Raw genomic sequence first — 21,808 nt, 5'->3', positions numbered from 1 at the left:
CTCAAGCCTGCATTCTTGAGGTTGATTTCCTATTATTTGCAATGTTTTAATGGAATACTTTCTCCAGATAGAAAGGTCTGAGAATAACTCTTCCTGTTGGGGGAGCAACCTCACTCTACTTGTCATAATCAATTCCCTGTGCACAGGGAGTTTACTCACAACTAGGGGTCTAGTTGTGTTTTCCCTATTGAAGGTGACCTTTCTTAGGGCTTATTGACAAACTGTCTTTATCTTGTCTTTATCTGATGCAGTGAACTGAGTTTTCTAAATATATTTCTAGACTCTTTTTTTTAAACTTGAAATGTCACTGGATCTTACTTATTACAACAACATGGGCTTGATTGTGGATTTCTTTCTTCCTTGCAGGTGTTCGATGCTGGAGACTATTCCTTGTTGTGTTCAGGTCCTAGTGAAAATGGACAGACATGGACTGGAGGGGACTTTGTCTCAGCAGATAAAGTCATCATTTGGACAGAAAATGGACAAAGTTATATTTACAAACTACCTGCAAGGTATGCAGTAAGTAATAAATTAGGACTGTTAACAAAAGTAAAAGATTCAGAATTTAGGATACAACCTGAACTTATGAAAATGTATATAGTATAAATATTTAACTTTGGTAAAACACTTCAGAAATTCTTAAGTTAGATTTTTAATTCCAATTTAACTTCTAACTGCAAAAATTAGGTGAATTTTTTATTTGAAGAATAATATTTTTATAATATTAATTATTTAATTTAATGCCTGCATTAAATTAACTATAACTTTAAAATTCCCTTTTTGGCCAATACTAGAAAACCTTGTCATATAGAATTACAACATATTAATGTCAGTGTTTTAATTGAGTTGTATTTTTCCCATTGTCAGTTGCCTTCCAGCTAGTGATTCATTCCGCAGTGATGTGGGGAAAGCAGTTGAAAATTTAATTCCTCCTGTACAACATAGTCTCTTGGATCGAAAAGATAAAGAGGTAAAATTTTTTAGGTATCATTTATAATTGAAAGTTACATTGAAAAACTTTTGCAACTGTATTTATTGTTGTCTTTTGATAGAATTTGATACATTTGAAAGATTTGTTACAATTCAAAGCACTGTGTTAGGCTGGGCCTGGTGGCTCATGCCTGTAATCCCAGAACTTTGGGAGGCTGAGGTGGGCGGATCACGAGGTCACGAGATGAAGACCATTCTGGCCAACATAGTAAAACCCCATCTCTATTAAAATACAAAAATTACTTTGGGAGGCCGAGGCGGGTGGATCACGAGGTCGAGAGATCGAGACCATCCTGGTCAACATGGTGAAACCCCGTCTCTACTAAAAGTGCAAAAAAATTAGCTGGGCATGGTGGCACGTGCCTGTAATCCCAGCTACTCAGGAGGCTGAGGCAGGAGAATTGCCTGAGCCCAGGAGGCGGAGGTTGCGGTGAGCCGAGATCGCGCCATTGCACTCCAGCCTGGGTAACAAGGGCGAAACTCCGTATCAAAAAAAAAAAAAAAAAAAAAAATTAGCTGAGAGTGGTGGGGCTCATCTGTAGTCCCAGCTACTTGGGAGGCTGAGGCAGAAGAATTGCTTGAAGCCGGGAGGCGGAGGTTACAGTGAGTCGAGATCACGCCACTGCACTCCAGCCTGGTGCCTGGCGAAAGAGTGAGAGACTGTCTCAAAAAAAAAAAAAAACCAAAAACAACAAACCAAAATCAAAGCACTGTGTTAGATGGAAAACATTTTGAGATGGTCAATTATAAGGACATTTCAAAATTTGCTTATTTAAAAATACATAATATGCCTATGAAATAACATTCCTTTTTCTAAGAGTGCAAGTGATTTTATGCTAAATGCATTTTGAAATTGACTTTTTGATGAAGTTTATATTGATGGTGAAAATTATTTTACATACTAATATGTAATTATAAACATAGTGACAGTTGTAATTTTAGAAGAGCACACATAGTTACATAACAATGCTGAGTAGTTCATTAGTTGAACAAGGCATTGCAATACCTCCAGAGAATCAGGTAGCAGTTTAAATCATTAGAAACTAGAAATGAGGAATAAAACATTTTTTCTCTATAAAAACAAAAGTTTATTGTGATTCCTGAAAACGTGCTTAATATCTACTTAATGTTGAAGTACAATAGCAGTTTAGTACTGGGTTCTCAACTCTATATTGAGCAGTAAGAAAGAAGCTTTGGCTTTGAAAGCAGAGGTTTTTTTTGTTTGTTTGTTCATTAATTGATGTTCTGGGTATCCACAGCTTTATCATTCTGAACATTATGTCTCATGTTTTTGTGGTGGGATGGCTAGGGGAAGGGAATTGTTCTTTCCATGAATATTTTGTATATATAGAATTTATACATCTGTTTACAATTAAGATCTCTGTAGCCTGTCTGTTCTTTACTCAAACTTCTACTTATTATCGTTTAACCTAGATAGTCACTTCCAATTAACCTAAGGAATAATGACTTGTGTAAGAAATACACATATGCAAAACAAAACAAAAAAATACATATTATTAAAAAAATCAACCCCCAATACATTTTAAATTAAAAATATGTATTTTGTGGTATGTTGAAATACAGAATATTGGTTGTTACAGCTGCTGTAGCAAATTCTCCTTTTTAAATATGTAGTTTATCAATTAAAAATTTCAGCCTGGGCAACATGGTGAGACCCCCATCTCTACAAAAAAAAAAGATTAGCATGGTGTGGTGGTACATGCATGTAGTCCTAGCTACTTAGGAGGCTAAAGCAGGAGGATCCCTTGAGCCAGGGAGGTGGAGGCTGCAGTGAGCCGTGATCATGCCACTGCACTCCAGCCTGGGCAACATTGCGAGACCTTTTCTTAAAAGCAAAAAATAATTAAAACAATTGGTTATACTTAATATATATAGTTTCCATTAGCTAATGTGTTTAGCTGGCTAATTACTATATTTGATTTGCCAGTATTTGAATACAGTAACTAGATTGTTAATTGTAATTGTCAAAAGTCGAATTTATTCTTGCTTTTCAGGCTAAGATTCTGTTCTTTAACATTACAGTATTTGTGAAGTAATTCTCTGAACTTTAGTAGAAGTCCACCACAATATTTAGTATTTTCAGACAGTACTTCACTGAAGGCATGAAATCTTAAGCTGAAAATGGAAAGTACACATAAGACCTTAGTGAATGGTTTTTGTTCCTAGGAGTTGATAGTTAACATAGGCTAGGTTCAAATTGATTATGAAAATATGAGCAAGTAAAACATGATATTCTGTTAGTTGAAAAATATACTAATTTTAACAATGGAGTTTTCTAGTTGCACAAGGTTGATAGTTCAATTTTGTTACTTTTTTTTGAGATGGAGTAGTCTCTCTTTGTCTCTCAGGCTGGAGTGCAATGGCATGATCTTGGCTCACTGCAACCTCTGCCTCCTGTGTTCAAGCAATTCTGCTGTCTCAGCCTCCTGAGTAGCTGAGATCATAGGCATGCATCAACACAACAGGCTAATTTTTATATTTTTAGTAGAGACAGGGTTTCACCATGTTGGCCATGCTGGTCTTGAACTTCTGGCCTCAAGTTATCTGCCTGCCTTGGCCTCCCAAAGTGCTAGGATTACAGGTGTGAGCCACTGGGCCTGGTCTACTTTTTGTTTTTTTGAGTCAAGGTCTTGCTCTGTCATCCAGGCTGGAGTGCAGTAGTGAAATGATAGTTCACTGTAGCTTCAAACTTCTGGGCTTAAGTGATGCTCCCACCACAGCCTCCTGAATAACTGGAACTATGAGCCTGTGCCACCACTCTGGGTAATTTTTTTTTTTTTTTTTTGGTAGAGACAGGATTTTGCTTTGTTGCCAAGGGCTGGTCTCTGACTCCTGGTCTGGAGTGATCTTTCCTCCCATTGTTGGGATTACAGGCATGAGCCATTATTTTCGAATTTTGTTGCTATTCTTAATGATTAATTAGAAGTGGACAAAAAGAGCTAGGATTAGTGAGTTCTCCCATCTTGACCTCTTAAGTGAAGACTTTTCTTTTTGACAAAGCATAACTCCATGTAAATTATTTATATTGCATTATTGTGGCCAATCCTGAGTTATTATGAAGTGGAGAAAAGGAGCATAAATACTAATTTTAGAGAAAGACTGTAAATATAGTTTTTGTTTCATTCAATGTGTGAAGTTATACTAGATTTGAATATTAGTTGACATGTATGTTAATGCTATAAAATTACATTGAAATATTGTTGAATAATCTTGCTGTAAACACTTTTTAAACTTGGCTACTGGGGCAACTTACCCAACATCTTTATTTGAAAAGCTTTAATGTGTGAAATATTTTGATTAAAAATACAGCTAAAGATATTCAAATAATTTTTTTGGCAGTTGCTAATTTGTCCTCCTGTTACTCGGTTCTTCTACGGATGCAGAGAATATTTCCATAAACTATTAATTCAGGGTGATTCTTCTGGAAGGTTGAATATTTGGAACATATCAGACATAGCTGATAAACAGGAAAGTGAAGAAGGTAATAGTAAATCATGTGTAACAATTTCTTAACATTTAGTAATTTAATGTTAAATATGAACTGCGAATAACACATTCATAATGTTACTAATGTTAAATATGAACTGCGAATAACACATTCATAATATGCATATATCATTTTCTTTGATTACTGGATAAGTCAACATTATCTTAATTTTTTTTAATATGCACAAATGTTTTTCTTTTATATAAAACCAAACCTCTACAGGGCTGACAATGACAACTTCTGTTAGTTTGCAAGAGGCGTTTGATAAACTGAATCCTTGTCCTGCTGGAATCATAGATCAGCTGAGTGTGATTCCCAGTAGTAATGAACCTCTTAAAGTAACTGCAAGTGTGTACATACCAGCACATGGACGACTTGTTTGTGGCCGTGAAGATGGAAGCATAGTTATTGTGCCTGCCACACAGACAGCCATAGTACAGCTGTTGCAAGGGGAACACATGCTCAGAAGAGGTATACCCAAGATCTCTGTATGTCTAAAGTGTTTTGACAGCTCTTACCCATGATACCGAAAATGTCTCTATTCTTTGCTTTTAAATAAATACAATGAATCAGTGTAGTTAGTTGTTGGGGTGCTATGTAGTTGGTAGAGTTTAATGCACAGATAATAAAATATTCAGTGTCTCTTATTGGAATTAATATAGTGTAATGACTATAAATAAAGAAATATTTAATTTTATCTCTCTGATATGTGTTAATAGTTTCATCTCTTAGTTATCTCTATGGATTACTAAATAATTACTATATTACCAGTAATTCCGAAAATCCCCCAGAGCAATACCATCCAGTAGAAGGCTTTGTTTTTCAAGACAGAGTCTTGCTGTGTTGCCCAGACTGGAGTGCAGTGATGTGATCTTAGCTCACTGCAGCCACTGCCTCCTGAGTTCAAGCAGTTCTCCTGTCTTAGCCTCCCGAGTCATTGAGATTACAGGCATGTGCCACCACACTCAGCTAATTTTTGTATTTTTTTTGTAGGGACAGAGTTTCACCATGTTGGCCAGGCTGGTCTTGAACTCCAGACCTCAAGTGATCTGATCGCCTCGGCATCCCAATATTCAGTAGATATCTAATGTTAACCATATATATAACCACAACTGTAATTTTCTAATAGCTATGTTAAAAAATAAAATGAAACAGGTGAAATTGGCTATATTTTATATAACCCAATATAGCAAAAACTATTTTCATTTCGACTTCTAATATGAAGATTGTTGATAAAATATTTTACATTTTTTGTACCAACTTCAAAATCTCCTGACAAGTTTAAATTCATAGCACAGAGGAATCTGGATTACCCATTTCAAGTACTCAGTAGTCTCATGTGGCTAGTAGATAGTGAGTTAGGCAGAGTTGCTTTAGAAGATAAAATTGGAAGTCTTTGCCATGATAAAATTTATAGCTATTCTAAACATTCATGTTTACTTTTACTTACTGAAACTTGGCAAATCTTTAATTTTCCTATTTTAAATCCAAAACCTCGTTCACAGGTTGGCCACCTCACAGAACACTCCGTGGTCATCGGAACAAAGTCACATGTTTGCTATATCCTCATCAGGTCTCAGCTCGATATGATCAAAGATACCTGATATCTGGAGGTGTGGATTTTTCGGTCATAATTTGGGATATATTTTCTGGAGAAATGAAACATATCTTCTGTGTTCATGGTGGTGAGATTACTCAACTTCTAGTTCCACCTGAAAACTGTAGTGTAAGTTGATTTCTGTAAAAGATTATTCACTATGGTAGAGCAGAGTTATGTTACTATCAGGAATGTAAATGGAATCCAGACTAACTTAAAGAAAGTGTGACAAGAATGAATAAAAACACTTTCAATTTTAAAACTAAAATAATAGTAACGTATTTAGGCAAAGTTATGATCATTAACTATTGGGGCACATAGAAATAGAAGATGGTCATAGTAGTTTTTCCTGTTATTAGCTCCTAAATGGTCTGACTTGTTTCTGAAACATAGCAGCAGTTGAGAAAATGTTTATTGAATGAATTTGCAGTTTTATGTCTTAAAATAATATAAGTATGCCGAAAACATTGTACAATCTCATTATTTTGGGGCGCATCTAAGCAAAGACAGTGAATGTGTTGGTAAAAGCAAAATACTTGTCAGTAGAGTTCATATAAATAAAAAATTGTTGTAACAAGGGAGACAAAGCCTAGCAGTCACTGATTATGATTTTGGAAAATTTCATACATATCTTTGTGGAATCAGATTGCTTTCTTAGTGATGCATCTTAAGATAAGCCATGATGTCATATAAATAGAAATATGAGATTTTAGGAAGGCTTAGGACTGATAACAGTACTTTTTTTTTTTTTAACTGTTTATTAATCATGGGACTTACTCATGTGATTAGTCATCTTTGTGTGCATAATCACTATCTCCCAACACTCACACATGTGTGCACATAAAGACACATTGTCTTCTTGTATGCATGTCATGCTTATCATAATTCATTCACTGTCACCAGCTCTGGTATTACTGAAATTGAAAACAGTCTTACTGTGTATCTGCTGCAGTATCTACAAGATGTCTCATTTCAAAACCCACAACTTTTTCTTGGCCTTTCTAGTTACTTACTTAATCTTCCTCATCATGTATTTTATCAATCATGTTCTGCCAGTGCTAGATTTTGTTTGATTTGATATTGGTGGGTTTGTAAGAAATCCTAGTACCAATGTTTCTCATTATTTTTTCCTGGCAGATTTGCAAATTTACCTCCTTGATTGTTCTCTTCCTTCTTTTTTATTCCTTTCTTCCAATTAGGTTGTTAATTTCTTATTCACTATGAAAATTTGCCATGTATCTATTTAAATAACCAATATTATGTCATAGTTTAGTGAAATAGATATTATTGTAATTACATAAATAAATTAAGGTATTGTTAGAACCTCTCTTCTAAACTTCATTTTATAATAGTTATGTCCTATGGTGGAATATGGGAATTTTCTTCTCTGAATGTACATTTGGTGAAATACCTAATTTTCAGTGGTAAAATTGATTATTTCGATAATTCTGTACCAGTTTAGAACAACCATTTCTGTTTTGATTCATGTTTTTTTGTTTGTTTGTTTGTTTGTTTTTTGGTGTGTGTGAGAATAAAATATTTAAAATAATAGAATATTACATAGAATAAGATTTAGTTTTTCTTTAAATTACAAATGTGACTAAAAGTTTGGAATGGCTTACACAAGGCCATGTTCTCTGTTCCAATACATTAATTATACGTTTTTTAGCTTATATATTCCTATGTGAGTGTTTTGTAAACAAATTTCTTTTTAAAAAATTTCAAATGGGTATGTAATATGATAAAATGTTTTGACTATTTGTGTTTAAAAATAATATGTTTGGAATAAAATACTAATAGACATATATGCAACTAAATGGAGAATGAGCTCCCTATTAGACTTGGGAAAACCAAAAGTGGTAGTTGACCTGGAGAATATGAGGAAAAATGATCTAGATAAGAAAGTATGCTTTTTGAAAAATAATGTGTTTGCAATTTGTAATTTAGTTATTGCATGCTTAACAATAGAAATTTTCTTGGGTGGGAGGATTGGAAAAATAACTAATAGGTACTGGGCTTGATACTTGGGTGATGAAATAATCTGTACAACAAACCCCCATGACACAAGTTTGCCTATATAACAAACCTGTGCGTGTACTCTTGAACTTATAAAGGAAGTTAAATTTTTAAAAATTGAAATTATGAAAAGAAAAAAATTAATTTTTATTCTAAAGTACTGATGAAGACAGAAATACTTACTTTTAGCTATGTGCTGATTTAACAGATAATGACTGCCTATTTAATAATCTGTTCAGTTAGCTGGTTAGGTGGTTTTTTGCACCTCAGCAAGTATGTTTAAAGATCAAAGAGCCAAACTGGTTAATAAAAAGCAAAGAAGAGTTTGATGTTTGCTAAATGTTTAGAAAATGATTGTGTGGCTGAGATTCGAGTTTACTACATCATATACTGATTCTAATGCTTGAATAGTCCCTCTCATAAATTGATCCAGTGTCCTGTTCTTCTTAGCAGAATGTATTTTTATTTTTGTTTAAAAGTTATGATCGGGCAATAAGTAGTTGAAATAGATGATCAGCTATTTGTAGTTGAAATATTAAATATTTACCAAAAGTAATGTTTAGAGATAAATGCTGAAAAATTTGTCATCTGTCTTGTTTATTAGAATAGAGTTTTGGGGTTTATCTTAGGTAAACTCAGGTAGAAGTTGAGTTTTGACTTCTTGTAATTATTTGTTCAGGAAAGATATTCTAAAACCAAGAAATGTCAGTTATGTGTAAAAATTGCTTTAACTATGAATAAGAAAGTACAGACTGATTATTTCTCCTTTCTGATTTTATTGTCACATTTTATGTTTCCTAAAATGTATAAAGTTTTTAAGAAAAACTACTCAGCAGAATAATTCATTATGTGTCTCCTAACTTAGTAAGCAAAAACTGAAAAACTGTCTGCTCTGTAGCACAGATGCTGCAGCTGAAAGGTGGAGATGGTCTGCGAAGACAGACTCCAGACCCTCTTTCCCAACTCTACATACATGTCAGTAGACAAATAAGATGTACTTGTTTTCCCTACTGTTTAGGTGTTCGTCATCATTTCTTTCCCCACTCCTTCATTTTTAAGCTGTTTTTAGTATCTGCTTATCTAAAAGTCTTTCCAAATTCCTACTATAGATTAGCATTAATTTAGTGCCAGACTTAAGTAGTCTTATTTGCTTTATTTTTAATGAATGATTTCTCTATTCTTTTGTTAGTGGGAGTTTTAATTATTTAAAAAATTTGGCATGTTCAAAGATGACAACTATTGCCTAAATATGGTATTATGTAGGATACCTAAATTGAATAGATTTTTTTCTTTTAATTTGTGTCAAAGGATTTTCGTTTCCATTTTTTAAAGGTACTTCATTTAATATTGTTTTTTACTTAAAAAAGCAAAAGTTCATTAAGGAAAAGTTCTTTGAAATTCAGCTTTGATTCATTGAATAGTCTGGTTAACTGATATTTAGCTGATACAGATTATTTTAAAGAATTAAAATATAAGAAAATTTAAAAATCTGAATGTACTGTTTTAGATATAAAATATTGAAATAATTCAGGATTATATATTGCTGAAGGGTTATTGAGAACAGTTGAGGAAGTAATGTGTTTAAATGTTCCAAGAAATATAAGCTTACAATTTAGAAGGGGTATAGGGCAAGTATTTAAATAAGCCTGGTAGAAAGCAGACTATAAATGGCAAATGTTTGGGTGAATGATGGCAGGGGCACATTGTAGGTCCGCAGAGAAACAAGGAGCTTTGGTAAACTACTCAAAAGACCTGAAAGGTTTGACTAACTACATATTGACTTCTTGAGAGGTATTGGAATTTGTGATTTTAAGGTCTCTAGTATTAGGTTATGTTGAGAAATGCTGAGTGTATGATAAAATGAATTGTTTGCTAAAAAGAACCATGGCAAGGAAAACCTAGCCGCCGCCCCCTGCCCCCTAGTGGAAAACTACTTGGGGCATTCTAAACTGGCAAGACAGCGTATATACACCATACACCTGTTGAAACAATTCTTTAAGCACGAGATATGTGATCCTGCCCCCATGGCTCCCTTGTGGAGAGAGTTTTTAGTTTGTCTGTGATGAGCGGTAAGCAGGCACCAGCTGCCTACCTAGTTTATTTTTGTTCTATGAGAAAAATACCAAACATCTGTTTGTTAATAAGAATCACTTGTTCAGAGAGAATAAATACGTGGGTCAGCGTCTGCTCGAGGCCCTCAGCTCGGAATGCTGTCAGCCACCCAGGCTCCCAGCTCAGAAGGCTGTCGGCCCTCGGATAGCCTCGCTTTGCTGTTCTATCTGGGTGTCTGCTTCTTAATGCCTTCAGTACCGCCTGGGTGGGGGACTCTACAGCTGAGCTGATCTTGGTAAGGTTATTTGCCATTTCTTGTTTTTTTCTTACAATTATAGAATGTAAAGTTTCAGTTCTTGATAGAACAAATTGCTGTATCATTTGTTTGAAATGAAGCTGTTCACAAAAACAGTATATAAATTATATGACAAATATAAAGTCCTGTACCATTTTTATCATTCCAAGTTTATTGTTTTTAAATGAGTGGTTTTTCTCATGATTTATTGCTATTCAGATGTGACAGTTCTTATGTAATTTTAATAGGATTCAAATTTAAAGTGGAGCCTTTTATTATATTGCCACTTCAAATGTTATATATAGGAGATGTATTAGAAACGTTTTGTAAAACAGCTAAAATTTAAACTGGGATATTAAATTTTCATCTGTACTTGGTCTGTTTACTATGGTACCTTAAAAATATTTTATACTTTGGGAGGCCGAGATGGGCAGATCATGAGGTCAAGAGGTCGAGACCATCCTGGCCAACACAGTGAAACCCCACCTCTACTAAAAATGCAGAAAAATTAGCTGGTCATGGTGGCGCACACCTGTAGTCTCAGCTACTTGGGCGGCTGAGGCAGGTGAATTGCTTGAACATGGGAGGCGGAGTTTGCAGTGAGCCAAGACTGCGCCACTGCACTCCAGCCTGACGCCTGTCGACAGAGCGAGACTCTGTCTCAAAATAAATAAATAAACAAATAGGTAGTGATTCACATAGTATAAAATGCAAAAGGTGTGAACGGTTACCAAGGAAGTACAAGTCTCCCTTTCTCTCCTGTTCTCCAGCTTTTTGGTTCCCTTAACCCTGAGTGCAATGTCTTATTAATCCTTCAGATATTTTCAGTATTAAAATGTTTTAATGCTTCAGAACTATAGAATATTAGTTTAATTTTATTCTGACAGCTAAGAAATTTATGCAACACAGCATGGTTAGAGATAGAATGATTTCCAGATCTGAGTAGCTGTGAGAGGTAGACCTGGGTGAATTAGTAAAATCTGAACTCGAGGATAGGGAAGGCCAGGAGTGTATCAGTTGCCTGGGGAATCCGAAGAGAGCTGGTGAAAGGGAAGGCAGATATTTTGAACACCTTTGGAGTGCTGCTGCAGAAAACTTGTAAGGCACCATCATTAGAATTATGTAGTTACAGATGAGATGATCTGACATCTTCCCTTCCGTTGCCTTCCCAGTTTATTTTACCTTTCCCTGTTACTTCTCATTCTCCTTTTATTACACATTTTAGCATTAAGGAGTCTACTCTCCAAGACCCAGGAACTTTTTCTTTTCTTTCTACATAGGTTACTCTTAGAGAAAGAAACTCTATTTATTGGAAAAAATACTAAGGGAAGAAAATTATTTTAAAATATCAAGATTACTTTATAAAACATTTTCTTTAATAAACCAGATAGATACGATTGACAATGAAAATTGAGAAATTAAAAAATACTAATCACTCTGTAGAATAATTCTAACTTATTGTATTGTGGTGATTTTGCATGAAACTATCCACATTTTCTTAGTTGATTTTTTAGCTGTGGCAAGTAGCTGGATTTAGAAGTACAGTCTGTGGTATGGAACCTTTGTATAATACAGTACTATAGCATTTATTGACACTATAAAAACATATTCATAGTGCATATTTGTGTATACATGTATAGGCAGTAAAAATATTAAAACTGAAGGGAAAGCTAGTGCCAAATTCAGACCCTGATTTGCTTTTTGTTTTGTTTTTGTTTTTGAGACAGAGTCTAGCTTTGTTGCCCAGGCTGGAGTGCAGTGGCAAGATCTTGGCTCACTGCAACCTCTGCCTCCCAGGTTCATGCAATTTAGAGGTTGCAGTGAGCCGAGACTGTGCCATTCCCCTCGAATCCTCCCCAGTAGCTGGGATTACAGGCACCCGCCATCATGCCCGGCTAGTTTTTGTATTTTTGTAGAGATGGTGTTTCACCATGTTGGCCAGGCTGGTCTCGAACTCCTGACCTCAGGTGATCCTCCCACCTTGGCCTCCCAAAGTGCTGATATTACACAGGCATGAGCCACTGTGCCCAGCCCCTGGTTTGCTTTTGAGAGTCAGAGGAAGGAGTAGGAGAGCTTCTTTATGTTTTATTTACTTTTAGTATTACAACTATTTACTATTTACTCATTTGCATTGATGATTGGATTCTCAGAGCTGTCTTTCTGTTAGAATTATTCAGAACAGCCTGTAATCCTAGCACTTTGGGAGGCTGAGGTGGGTGGATCACCTGAGGTTGGGAGTTCAAGAATTATTCATAACAGAAGTTTTGGAAACTGCCTTAAAATTGTTTAATACCATAGTATGTTTCTACATGTAAGTATATAGGCTAAGTTCTTTAATAGTTTGCATTGATGATTAGATTCGCAGAGCTGTCTTTCTGTTAGAATTATTCAGAACAGAAGTTTTGGAAACTGCCTTAAAATTATTTAATACCATAGTATGTTTCTACATCTAAGTACATAGGCTAAGTTCTTTAATAGTTTGCACTGATGATTAGATTCTCAGAGCTGTCTTTCTGTTGTTAGAATTATTCAGAACAGAAGTTTTGGAAACTGCCTTAAAATTGTTTAGTGCCATAGTATGTTTCTACATGTAAGTATATAGGCTAAGTTCTTTAATAGTTTAAAAATGATTACTTTTTGTTTAATTTACCTTATTAAACTTTTGGTCACATAATCTCCAAAAATACCCAGAAGGGGGCAGCATGGATTTGTGAAAACAGGATTGTGAGGCATCTAGCTTGAACAGGAGTATTTGTGCCTTCAATTGACAGTATTAGATTCCTGGCTCCTAGAAACAGGTGTAATATGAATGGAACACATGACTATGTATACCAGTGTGGCTAATGTCCACAGGCAGTAACAGCAATTAACAAATTAGGTATTTTTATTTTTTTATTTTTTTATTTTTTATTTTTATTTTTTATTTTTTTATAAGAAAAAGAATAAAGAAGAGGAAGAAAGAGAAAGAAGAAGAGGGAGAGAGAATGGGGGTATTGCTTTATTGCCCGGGCTAGAATGCAGTCTAAATATGGGTATGCCTATAATTGTCCTTAATAATGGAGATATAAAAGAAAATGAGGGAAGAAAATAACAAACAAGGAGCCAACGAACATTTCGTTTAAACTTCTAAGTTGATATGATGTGGTACTGATCTACGTATTCCTGTATTGGATGCGTATATATTTAGGATCTTTAGCTCTTCTTGTTGTTGCATTGATCCTTTTATCATTATATAATGTCCTTCTTTGCTTCTTTTGATCTTTGTTGCTTAATTTTAACTTCTGCTTTTTATTTATTTATTTTAGCTCTCTGGTTGGTTGGTAAATCCTTCTCCATCTCTTGTTTTAAATCTTTGTGTATCCTTGAATGTGAGATGGGTCTGGATGCAGCATACTGATCGGTTTTAGTTTTTTATTCAAATTGCCTGTCTGTCTTTGGATGGGGGATTTAGTCAATTTAAATTTAGAATCAATAATAATATATGTGAGTTTAATACTGCCAGTTAATATTAGCTGGCTATTTTGCCCATTAGTTGATGTAAATTCTTCATTATATTGATGCTCTTTTTGGTATTTTTTTAGAAAGGCTGATACTGTTTGTTCCTTTCTATGTGTAGTGGTTCTTTCAGAATCTCTTGTAAAGCAGGCCTGGTGGTGATGAAATCTCTGAGTGCTTGCTTATTCACAAAAAACTTTATTTTTCCTTCACTTGTGAAGCTTAGTTTGGCTGGATGTGAAATTCTGGGTTGAAAGTTCTTTTCTTTAAGGATGTTGAATATTGGTCCCCACTCTCTTCTGGCTTGTAGGGTTTCTGTTGAGAGATCTGCTGTAAGTCTGATAGGCTTCCCTTTGTGGGTAACCTGACCTTTCTCTCTGGCTGCCCTTAGTATTTTCTCCTTCATTTCAACCCTGGTGAATCTGACGATTGTGTGCCTTGGAGTTGCTCTTCTTGAGGAATATCTCTGTGGTGTTCTCTGTATTACCTGGAGTTGAATATTATCCTGCCTTACTAGGTTGGGAAAATTTTCCTGAATAATGTCCTGAAGCGTATTTTCCAGCTTGGATTCATTCTCTTCCTCACTTTCAGGTACACCTATCAAGCGTAGATTAGGTCTTTTCACATAGTCCCATATTTCTTGGAGACTTTGCTCGTTCCTTTTTATCCTTTTTTCTCTAATCTTGTCTTCTTATTTTATTTCATTGAGTTGGTCTTCGACCTCTGATATCTTTTCTTCTGCTTGATCAATTCGGCTATTAAAACTTGTGCATACTTCACGAAGTTCTCGTATTGTGTTTTTCAGCTCCATCAATTCACTTATATTCCTCTCTAAATTGTGTATTCTTTTTAACATTTCGTCAAATCTTTTTTCAAAGTTCTTAGTTTCTTTGGATTGGTTTAAAAGAAGTTCTTTTAATTCACAGAAGTTTCTCATTATCCACATTTTGAAGCCTGCTTCTGTAATTGGAACACACTCGTTCTCCATCAAGCCTTGTTCCGTTGCTGATGAGGAACTGTGATCCCCTGTTGAGGGAGAGGCGTTCTGATCTTGGGTATTCTCAGCCTTTTTTGGCTGTTTTCTTCCCTTCGTTATAAATTTATCCATCTGTGGTCTTTGTATTTACCGTCCCTGTAATTGGTTTTCTGAGTGGACGTCCGACTTATTGATTCTCAGCGCCGAAATCTGAGCAACCCACTGCACCGACCAAATCAGCGGTGTTAAAATCGATGGTGCCCTTCTGACTCTGCACCAAGAACCGAGCTTCGAGGCGCCGGCAAAACCGCCTCCCCGGTCACAAGAGTCGCGCTGGCGACCCGTGGGGCTCCTCCGCTGGGAATCTCCTGGTGCGTGAGCAACAAGAATTCATGTGAAGGTATGGCGTCCTCTTGTTCTTTGCGCTTTCACTGGGAGCTACAATCCCGAGTTGCTAATGATCAGCCATCTTGGATCTCTCTCTCAAAATTAGGTATTTTTAAAATACGCTATTATTCTGACAAAGTACTGAAAGCCTTTGCTTGAATTTGCTCTTATCTCACATTTTTGAATCTGGATTTTTGTTACTATTTAATTTGAATATTGCATTTAAAAAGCAATATCTATACCTATAGCATAATATCTGAAATCAAGCAGAGCAAACTGTTAATATAAACTAAGCAAAAAGCAGGAAGCAGATCTAACATTTTCTTAAAATATAATGTGCATAATGTTCTTTATCATTCCTTTTTCCTTTTAACACTTAATCATCTTAGATTTTGAGAACATTTTCATTTTATGTATTTGGCATCATCTTTTTGATATTAATTTCGTTTTTAAAAATAATTATAGAAAATAGACTTTTCTAAAGATGGTCATCTTTATAACTAAGAATAGTCCAACAACATTTTAAATGATATTCTGTAATTCATTTTTATTGGATATTTTAGAATGTTGCTTAAAAAAATTTTTTTTGGCCTGTTATCAACAGTGGGAGTGATAATTAGTATAGCTAAATATTTTTTATAGCTCTGGAATGGCTTCTTAGGATAAATTCTTTTTTTTTTTTTTTTTTTTTTTTTTTAAGACAGAGTCTCACTCTGTCACCCAGGCTGGAGTGCAATGGCACAGTCTCGGCTCACTGCAACCTCTGCCTTCTGGGGGTCAAGCGACTCTTCTGCCTCAGCCTCTCGAGTACCTGGGATTATAGGTGCCTACCACCACGCCTGGTTAATTTTTATATTTTTAATAGAGACGGGGTTTCACCATGTTGGCTAGGCTGGTCTTGAACTTTTGACCTCATGATCTGCCCACCTCGACCTCCCAAAGTGCTGGGATTACAGGCATGAGCCACCATGTCTGGCCAGGATAAATTCTTTGTTCCACTTGGAGTTTCTGTAAAAAAGGGCATATTGATTTTTAAAGGCTTTTGAATAGGTATTGTCAAATTGCTCTTCAAATGATGAGGAATAGGTTTGTACAGTCACCATTTTACTACCATAATTCTTCATCATCCTATTTATAATCTTCTAAGTCTTGCTAATTTTCTAGTCTCGAAAGCAGCTGTTTGTAGAGTATATGTAAGTATAGCTCTCACATTTTAAAAGCACAGATGTATTAATATGCCAATACTGTATTAGTTGTGCATTCTGATTGGTTTTATATTCCTTATAATTTTATGTTTTTCAGATTTTTACTAGTATACTATTGTGTTTAAGATAAAAAAAAATTGAGGCTGAGTATGGTGGCCTACATCTCTAATTCCAGTACTTTGAGAGGTCAAGCTGAGAGGATCACTTGACACCAGGAATTCAAGACCAGCCTGGACAACATAGTGAAACCCTGTCTCTACCAAAAAAAAATGTGTTGGGTGACATGGGCATATAGTCCTAGCTACTTGGGAGGCTGAGGTGAGAGGATTGCTTGAGCCTGGAGTTCAAAGCTGCAGCGAGCCTTGATTGCGCCACTACACTCCAGCATAGGCGACACTGTGAGACCCTGTCATGCTATGAGTATTGTGTATACATTAGATACTAGGTTGGTGCAAGTAATTTTTGCTATTTTAATGGCAAGACCACAATTACTTTTGCACTAACCTAATATACACCTGTTTCTTGTGTAGGAGGCCAGAAAACTCAGTGCTTAAGGGACTGTCAGTGAGAGGCACCTTTAACAGTAGTGAGAAAGACTGCATCCTTATTCTGACTGCTGATACCATGCCAAATGTTTTAAGAAATTAGAAATTGTTATGTTTTGGAAAGGTTCCTTAAAAATCTTAAATCATATTGCTGATTAGGCATGAAATTTACTTTTAATAATGGTCAGAAGTGATTTGATGCTAAACCTTGTGAATGAAGTAGCTGATTAAATTGACCTTTTATTTTGGACTGGAGAGAGTATTACTCAACAAAAATTAGTTGTGTAACTCAAAAGACAATTTCAAAATGATTTTAAATTTATTATTTAAGTTTAATTTCTTTTTTTAGAGATGAGGTCTTGCTATGTTGCCCAGGCTGGTATTGAACTTGAGACCTCAAGCAATCCTTTCATCTTGGCCTCTTAAAGTGCTAGGATTACAGGTGTGAGCCGCCATGTACTGCCCTCTATATTTATTTTCAAATGTCAGAAATTTCTGGGAAGAAATGAATTACCATTTAAGGGTAGTATTCAGTTTGGTGCAACATATTTTTGATTAGACATTCACTGAGCAAATATCTAAGTGTCTGCCATATTTCAAGTACTTTCTAGAACCAGAGATATAGACACCTTTTTTTTGGTAGTATTTAGACTGATGAGGGAGACAGACTATCAAATAGTAATTATAATGGAGTATGATAAATCTTATGAAAAGGTGTTTTTCAAAGTCCTTAGGAAATACATAGAAAGGGCACTTAGGAAGACTACTTTTGGGTGACTTTGGAAGACTTTAAGGAAGGTCAGTATGTATGATATTTGAATATATTAGTTTTGTAGGTATTTCTAAAATCATAAATGGCACATTAACCTCTGTTTGCAGATGCTCTAAGCATTATGCATGTTATATGGAGGATACTGTCTACAATAGATAATACTTGGATTTAAGCAGATGCTGACAGGAATCGGACATATGTACATTACTTTGAAAATAATGACCAAGAGATCAGAGTGATGGTTTTGTAGCTGCATTAGGATACTTTATTACATCCTACTTAGGGAAGAAAAAAGTAAAGAGAATAAAATACGGAGTTGTACTGAAAGGGAAAATATTCATATTATTTGTCTAAAAATTTGACAACCTAGTAAAGTGAAATAAAAATGGATGGTAACATCTTAGAAAAAAAGAACATGGCAAAGTTGACTTTTATATGATGATTCTCTTTTTGGAGTCATTAGCAATGGTTTTTCTTAGTCATTGGTGAAGACTTTCTAAAGGAGTTGGAGAGAACACTGTAGCCATATGCAGCTTGAAATAATGGAACCATTGATTGGTCAGGTCAGTGAGAACAGCCTTTAGAACCAAGGAGACCTGGATTTCTGCCACCTGTCTTGGAGTGGCATTAGCAGACTGCTTAACATATCTGGGCCCTAGCCATACTTTCTGTGAAGTGTTCGTTTAAGGTTTAGAAGTAATGCTTGGCCTGTAATGAGAGGCCATTGAATCGTCGTCATTGTTGCCATTATTTCTATTTCAGTTATGTACATTTTCATTTGGATGATAAAGGCCTAAATCTGGGCAGTTTGTACGTTCATTATCAGTACTCAAATGACTTTTTCTAAAAAGTTTATTTTTTTTAGATGGAGTCTCACTCTGCCACCCAGGCTGGAGTGCAGTGGCACGATCTCGGCTCACTGCAACCTCCGTCTCCTGGGTTCAAGCAATTCTCCTGCCTCAGCCTCCTGAGTAGCTGGGATTACAGGCGCACGCCACCACACCCGGCTAATTTTTAGTAGAGTTGGGATTTTACCATGTTGGCCAGGATGATCACAAACTCCTGACGTCAAATGATCTGCCTGCCTTGGCCTTCCCAAATGCTGGGATTACAGGTGTGATCTACCGTGCCTGACCTCAAATGACTTTATCGTAGATATACTGTGTTTCTCTGTTAGGTACTTTTCATTTACTTGTTTCCCATCTATGGCTAGGTGGTTTTAGAACCTGTACAAATTAGGGATACCTTTTCTCTGACAGTCTAACTTTACGTCTTTTTGTTGTTGTTGTTGTTGTTGTTGTTGCATGAGATAGAAGTTTCGAGACAACTAAGAGGCAACAACTAGATAAAGGGCTTTTACTCTCCGCTAATTCCTCGGAAATTATAGTCCTAAATACCATTCTTTCCTGCTCATTGCCTGAAAATTGGGGTTTTCAGCTGTCTGAGAAGCCCAAACTGGGTCATGTTTGTCTGGACATTTGTGGGTAGATTGCAGTGGGGTATGGCTATTACCCATGCAAAGCCTTTGTCAACATGATCCCAGATGATCAAGGCAGAGGTTTGACCCTATTTATTGCTCTTAGGTCATAAATTATGGGCTAGGCACAACATTCTTGCTAGCCTATAGTGTTTTGTGGACATTTGAGGTTAGGTTTCTCTGTTTTTTGATATAGACTTAAAGAGCAAGCCAGCATCCTTTCTCAACAAAGAGGTACTTTTAGCATATTGTGTTCTGTTAATTTACTACTTGTTCAGCATCTCCAGTTAGAAAAGTGAGGACGGTATCTGTCAACCTGTTTCTTTCCATGAGAAAGTAAAGAAAGTTTTCTGTGGTTGTATCAGGTGTGTGAATTCAGTCTTTGCTTGTTTGATTATTTGTTTTGAGACACGCTTGCTCTGTCGCCCAGGTTAGAATACAGTGGGGCTATCTCGGCTCACAGCAGCATCCACCTCCCAGATTCAAGCAATTCTTGTGCCTCAGCCTCCTGAGTAGCTGGGATTATAGGGGCCTGCCACCACACTTGGCTAATTTTTGTGTTTTCAGTAGAGGCAAGGTTTCACCACATTGGCCGGGCTGGTCTCAAACTCCTGACCTCTAGTGATCTGCCCACCTCAGCCTCCCAAAGTGCTGGGATTACAGGTGTGAGCCATTGCACCTGGCCCAGTGTTTATTTCTTATAATTATGCAGACCATACCTGCATCAACAGGTAAGGCCAAGCAGACAGATTAAAAATCGCTTGGTCAGATGTGTGGTTGCCATTTAAGTTCTAAATTGAGGAGAAAGTAGAAGGGCAGGCCCAACAGAGAGCCCTTGGGAGTTGTAATACCATGCAGTCTTTTTCGAGAAAGTCTTATTCCCTGAATGTGTGCAGCCCAAGGTTGGTGGGCCTGGACAGATGCCAAGGGACGCTGAATGGTGTATGGAGAGTGGAAAGTTCCTTAAAAAACTTTAGCATATTTTGAGGGCTTGCAAATTTAACCATTTCAGTCTCTGTAACCTGTAAATATGTACATGAAATTAAAGAAAGCACTTTATTTTTCACTTCATGCCTTTAAAATATTAAAGTATGTTCAGTAGAAAAACACAGATATTCAGAGAACTATGGAAGCTGGTTGTTAAGGAGTCGTATTTTATTTATAAATTGTTATGAGCTTTATTAGTGTAATTTATAGTAGTATGTAATACTGATTATGCAGATGGGACTATTCAGATTAAATAAAAGCAGAGGTATTAATATGAGAAGAAACTACTGAAAAAGGGAAACTCCATGTTCTTGGAGAATTATGAATGTTTTCATATTTTTCGGTCAATACCTAAACATCAGCAACACTTAACCCCTTCAGAAAATAAATACAATTACATTCTAAAAGATAGACTCTATGGCATATAATTACATAATAATGATGGAGATAATATCTTTTGTATTCATGATATGTTAGTCACTGTAAATTTCTATTTCATGTTATTCACACAGCAAATCTGTTAGGTATGTTACTGCTCTTAACCACATTATATGCAAAAAAGAGACTCAGGTTAAATATCTCACCCAAGTCACGCAGTTTAGCAAGTGGCAGAACTCGAATTTGATCCTGAGTAGTCTCACTTAACAGCCTGAACTGATGAACGCTGCCGTCTAGTAGATTTAGTAGTCTATTTCAGAATAATTGGTTTTCTCCAATTTTTGTCATTTTTCATTATTGATTTGTATAATTGATCTTTTAATTTTTCATCTTTGATTATTCAAGTTTGGAATTTTTCGGTTTTAGTCTCCTTTTTTCTTTTACTTGTAACTCATTACTTGATCTTTAAAAATGTGGTATAGTTTTCATTACACATTGATTAATGTATAGCCACTACTAACATTTCTGAAAATAGAGATAACTAAGAAGATAAAAGGTCACCTGTTCTTTACAGTTAAGAGAACTGTAATTAATATACTTTGACATATTTTTCTTTAGCCCTTTAAAATCCATTTTATTATATCCTTGTGATTATACTGTAGTTTTCTGTGCACATTGCATCTTCATTTAGTATTAAATATTTTCCAAGTTATTTTACTTACTCTTGAAAATAATTTTACATTATGTTATGTGAGCATACCATATTTACTTAGCAATTCTACCTTGAGTATTTGTTTCCAATGTCTTTTAAATAATATAATATTGAATGTCTTTGTATGTAAATATTTCATTTAGGATTTTTTTGGATATAGTCAATGAAAATGTCAGGGCCTCAGAAATTTGATATTATAGCTTATTAACATTTTTAAGGCTGCTCAAGTATATTATGAAATTGTTTTCTACTCTCAGCTCCCATTTCATTTCTGCTTGCCAGCACACATGCTAGTTACTTCCATTCTTCAGTTTCTACATCTTTAAAAATAATAGTATCTACCTCAATGGGTTGTTATGGGACTATAATAAATTATTGTCAAGCAGTTGGAACATGCCTAGCAAAAAGTATGAACC

General features: G+C 35.5%; 1 protein-coding gene across 4 annotated transcripts in view; it reads left to right on the top strand.

The window, feature by feature from the left end:
- Nucleotides 1-21,808, top strand: part of WDR7 (WD repeat domain 7) — a 372,789-nt gene that overhangs the window by 40,309 nt on the left and 310,672 nt on the right. For all 4 annotated transcript variants that reach the window (XM_003926047.4, XM_003926046.4, XM_074383362.1 and 1 more), the window contains 5 exons: nt 367-512; nt 868-970; nt 4,351-4,492; nt 4,721-4,969; nt 6,004-6,224. In XM_003926047.4, coding sequence (XP_003926096.1) covers nt 367-512; nt 868-970; nt 4,351-4,492; nt 4,721-4,969; nt 6,004-6,224 — 861 coding nt within the window. The remainder of the gene's footprint in view (nt 1-366; nt 513-867; nt 971-4,350; nt 4,493-4,720; nt 4,970-6,003; nt 6,225-21,808) is intronic.

Source organism: Saimiri boliviensis, chromosome 13, assembly GCF_048565385.1.
Source record: "Saimiri boliviensis isolate mSaiBol1 chromosome 13, mSaiBol1.pri, whole genome shotgun sequence".
NCBI classification, from domain to species: Eukaryota; Metazoa; Chordata; class Mammalia; order Primates; family Cebidae; genus Saimiri; species Saimiri boliviensis.
Note: the sequence above shows the minus strand (reverse complement) of the source record. Positions and strands in the feature narration are given on the sequence as shown.